The sequence below is a fragment of the Electrona antarctica genome, assembly GCF_951216825.1.
Source record: "Electrona antarctica genome assembly, contig: scaffold_507, whole genome shotgun sequence".
In the NCBI taxonomy this organism is placed as follows: Eukaryota; Metazoa; Chordata; class Actinopteri; order Myctophiformes; family Myctophidae; genus Electrona; species Electrona antarctica.
This window is the reverse complement of record NW_027637561.1, coordinates 5001-10000: the sequence shown is the minus strand read 5'-3', so window position 1 is coordinate 10000 and position 5000 is coordinate 5001. Positions and strand designations below refer to the sequence as shown.

Genomic DNA, 5000 nt, shown 5'->3' with positions numbered 1-5000 from the left:
ATATGAACCAGGCTCCTAGCCTCCTTGGTTGGCCATATGAACCAGGCTCCTAGCCTCCTTGGCCATATGAACCAGGCTCCTAGCCTACTTGGTTGGCCATATGAACCAGGCTCCTAGCCTACTTGGTTGGCCATAAAGCAAAGTTACTATATTTACCCAGGGTATCTGGGCTAAGCTCAATAACTTGTTTCCAGCCAGGCCCTGCTCATAGAACATTTCATGGTAGTGGTTCAATGCCTTGCTCAAGGGCACTTCAGCGGTGGTAATTTTAACGTGTCGGACCGCTGATTCGAACTGGCGACCTTCCGGTATCAAGACCGCTCCGCAATCCGTTCGGCCACCGCTGCCACATGAACCAGGCTCCTAGCCTACTTGGTTGGCCATATGAACCAGGCTCCTAGCCTACTTGGTTGGCCATATGAACCAGGCTCCTAGCCTACTTGGTTGGCCATATGAACCAGGCTCCTAGCCTACTTGGCCATATGAAACAGGCTCCTAGCCTAGTTGGCCATATGAACCAGGCTCCTAGCCTACTTGGCCATATGAACCAGGCTCCTAGCCTACTTGGCCATATGAACCAGGCTCCTAGCCTACTTGGTTGAACCAGGCTCCTAGCCTACTTGGTTGCGTACATACATGCTGAAAATAGCAGATCTACAAGCTCACAAGGCGAGGTGTTGTGAGCTTGTAGATCAGCTATTTTCAGTGCAATGCACATAGTATACAAACAAGTATAAATCGGTAGAGCATCATCAGCATACCTCTCCCTCTCCATTTCTCTTCCCCTCTCTCTCTCCCTCTCTCCCTCTCTCTCTCTCCCTCTCTCTCTCTCTCTCTCTTTCTCTCTCTCCTTTTATCTCCCTCGCTCTCCCATCTCGCTGCTGTCTCCTGCCATCTATGTGCTTTAGCTGCTGTCGTCATTATACTCTGCAAAAAAAACAAAAGAAAAAAAGATCCATACTGCCTCACATCTAAGAGCAGCACTTTGTTTTGGTTAAAAGTACTTCTTACTGAGGGGTAGAAAAGAAAAGAAAAAAACAAGCTTTGAACGGCATTCTTAGACTGGCGTGTTGTGATAGTTAACTGAGCGCTAAATTATTTAATAACTTCTTTAAGGGATTCTAAATCAAATATGTTCACAAAGAGGCACCATCCCCATGAGAAAACGCCTATTCAGTTTGTCACTAAATTCAGCAGGGGAATTGACTGTTCCGCTTGTAAAAGTATTAACGCTTCTCCACATCAATGCGGCTGGTGGGTTTTCCTCGCGTCTTCCAGGACTCACAGTGTCTGTGGACGGCGGAGGATCGCTTACCGACCTGACAAACTGACCACAACACTATTGGGCATTGTAAACCACTCACCAACGCCAAAAATAGTCCGGCGCAATAATGACTCTCTTTGACATGCAGAAACAAAAAAAGCGCTGGAGTCAATGGGATCGCGTCATAAAACCTTCATTGGTCAAGCTGTACAGCAAACTAAATTGAATTGAGACAGTGTTTATGGAGAATGGACCATGCAGGGAGAAACTGCTTTACCATATTGTACTGTGTGAATGCTGCCATATAGCCAGTGGTGTAAAGTGACTGGGAACATTTACTCAAGCACTGTACTTAACTACAATTTTAAGATATTTGTACTTTACTTGAGTATTTCCAATTTCCAATACTTTTACTTCTACTCCACTACATCTCGGATAAAGATATTGTACTTTTACTCCACTACATTTATTTGAAAACTTTTGTTACTATTTACTTAACATAGGCCTACATTAAGCACTTCTGCACTGCATATAGCTGACTTTCTCTCTCTCTCTCTCTCAGGTCTGCCAGGCATGCCAGGAGAGTATGTACCTCAGAGCGGTCCTATGGGCATGAGCATGGCCCCGCCCAGTTACACCCCTCCTCACCAGATGTCCCCTCACCCCTCGCAGCTCCGACACGGACCCCCCCTCCACCCGTACCTGTCCGGACACCCCCACCAACACCACCACCACCACCACCACCCCGCCATGCTGATGCACGGAGGACCCTCCCCGCACCCAGGAATGACCATGTCTGCGCAGAGCCCCCCCTTGCTGACTCCTATTGACAACAGTACTGGAGGACAAGGCCTGGACATCCACGCCCAATAGTTATAAGGGAACTTTTTTTGCTACCAAGATGACAACAGCAGCTACTATGAGAAAAGAGGAAAAAGATAAATAAACAAACAGCAACCCAACACAATAAAAATGCTATTTTGAGACTATTTTTCAAGAATGAAAAACAAACCCTTTTGACCAGAATTAGACACTAAAACACTAAAGAAACAGAATTCCAGATGAGCTGTGATGATTTTTTTTAAAGACTTGTCAATTTTGTTACTTTCATCCAAACGGAGGACCAAGCTGGCAAGAACACTTTGTAACGTCTTGAGCTTTTGGTAAAAGATCAACGGAGGACGTTGATGACGTTCACGTGTGCAAAGGAATGGACAAATGCACACGTATGCACACACTCAGACACAGACACACACACACACACACACACACACACACACACACACACTCAAGAAAAAACAGACACACTCTCGCCCTCTCACGCACACTTTCATAAACATGTTCAGTATACACTTTCATGTGACGCGCTCCAACGCTCCTAAAATAAAACTTCACTCTGGAAGAAGAAAAAAAAAAAGTCAAAAAGACTCCAAGAGTTATAACTACTGTAGTATAAAAAAGTATAGATAACTAAGTTAAAACTTTGTGCATTTTTTTTTTCGTTGAACACACGATTTATGTTTTCCTGAGCTAGTTCTAGAATTAAAAGGTTAACCCTTTCTCGCTCTCTCTCACACTGTGTGTGCTCCAACCTGGAGGAGAAAACTGTCCCGGCAGCACAGCACTATAAGAGAAAAAAATAAACAAGAAGATGGAACATCTAAAAAAAAGCAACACACACACACACACACGCACACGCGCATGCGCACGCGCGTGCACACACACACACACGCACACCCGCACGAGCACACGCACACACACACACACACACACACACACACACACACACACACACACACACACACACACACACAAAAGGCTCCAAACGACAGAGGGCAATCAGGTCCTGTCCCCCGTAAGAGCAGGGCATGACGGGGAAAAGGCTGCTAAATGACACCGGATCTCTCCAGAAGATTCAGTCTGAACATTATGTCATGCCCCTGTTTTTTCTCTCTCTCTCTTTTGGTTCATGAATGAATGTTGCCCTGTAGGTTTTAACGGGAAAAAAAATCTTAGTTTGAATTGCCCAAGCACTGGATTGTGTTGGTTTTATACATTTTTATTTTAATATTATTATTATTTTATTTTTTTTTGTATCCTGGACTCTCATTTGTAAGAGCCTATTGAAGGAAGCTTAAATAGTGGAAAAGCAACATCCCACAGCGCTTCTTTGTCTACGGATCAACATTACTTGCCAATAAGGACAATACTGACACAATAGTTGATTCTGTGGCGCTGGAGAAGCAATTGATGGTTGATGCACCAAAAAACCTAAAACAAAAAAGGTGGAAAAAACAACAAAAATAAAAAACTTTAAAAAAAAAAAGAAGAAAAAAAAATACAAAACAAAACTTAAATTATGAACTCAATGCTTTTAGGGGGGTGGGAAAGCTGAGAGAGTATTGTAACAAAACTTCGTACAGAGTTCAGTCTATTAATTGTTTCATGTTAGATATTCAATGTGTTTACCTCAATTGAAAAAGAATGTTTTTGCTAGTTTCAGATCTGCTGTGGCATTGATATTGTATGTCCATGAATTCCTTCCTTTTTCAGCACGTGTTCCTCACTAGATAAGATGCCGTCTCCCTTAAGCTTTGTCAAAAATACATTAAATACTTGTATGAGGACTGTGACGTAATGTTTAAAAGGTGTTCAGTCACAAATGCTGTAATAAATATTTCATTTTTGATTTTTGTTAGATTTTTGTGTGATTAACTGTGTTATAAACAAACTATGCCCAGTTTTTCCAGTAATAGTTATATAATAATTTGCTATTATTATTATTGTTGCTGTTGTTGTTATTATTATTCAGAAACAATCATATATCCCCCAGTTGAAATTTAAATTTGTGTACACAGCATCATAAAACTAAAACAATTAGGTTCCTATTTTCTATATACGCTCCATTCAGAAAGACCTGTTTAATCTCAGCTGCCCAATGCTCTCTAAAATGACAATTATAAATTGTGGTTGAAATATATTTTGCCATTGCAATCCATTCAGTGTAGGCATGTTTATACTTTTGAATTGAAACATCCATTTGTACACAACATAAGAAACAAATTAATTCTCAACTCAATCTTAGACCAAAACATTAGCTGCGAATAATAGTATAGATCTATCCCTATAGGTGCAATGGCTGTCCCTATAGTATAAGTAAGAGCCATGATTGGCCCACATAACTGAGCGCCATGTTATACAGCTATCTGTCGCTCTGCAGCGACGCCTGTCGGCGTAATCCGGCACGACCACGCATGGCTTCTCAGGCTATCTTTTTGATAGGCTATCTCTTTGCCTGTTTGCCTGCGGCCATCGAAGACACAGCCTAGCCTTAAACCAGAAATGACAACACCACTTTGCCTGAAATATTCTCTTTTACTTTTACTGTGTTGGCCTCATGTCTTGCCATATTTTTTCATAGCGGGCACTGAAAATAATCATTATAGGTTTCTTGTTAGTCATTATTATTTTTAGATCAAGGTACGTATTCATTAATAATTAGGCTACAGAAAATAATACTAATATAATACTAATACTAATACTAATACTAATACTAATACTAATACTACTACTAATAATAATAATAATAATAATAATACTAATACTAATAATAATACATGTTTTATTATTTCCGCTAAAATTGTGCACCATAAATGTTGTGTGTAGTCCTAATGTCCTTCAACTAATGCATTTGAGGTCGATGTTCTTCAGGGCTATAGTACGGAGCTATCCTTTT

The 5000-nt window shown here is 41.1% G+C and overlaps 1 protein-coding gene across 1 annotated transcript in view; it reads left to right on the top strand.

Annotated features, from left to right (window-relative positions):
- The window catches only part of LOC306918834 (homeobox protein Meis2-like), a gene marked incomplete at its 5' end in the record, with an annotated part of 74938 nt that extends 70974 nt beyond the window's left edge, over positions 1 to 3964 (top strand). The window contains one exon of the mRNA XM_079531689.1: positions 1827 to 3964. Coding sequence (XP_079387815.1) covers positions 1827 to 2137 — 311 coding nt within the window. The 3' untranslated portion in view covers positions 2138 to 3964. The remainder of the gene's footprint in view (positions 1 to 1826) is intronic.
- Between the last annotated feature and the right edge of the window lie 1036 nt (positions 3965 to 5000).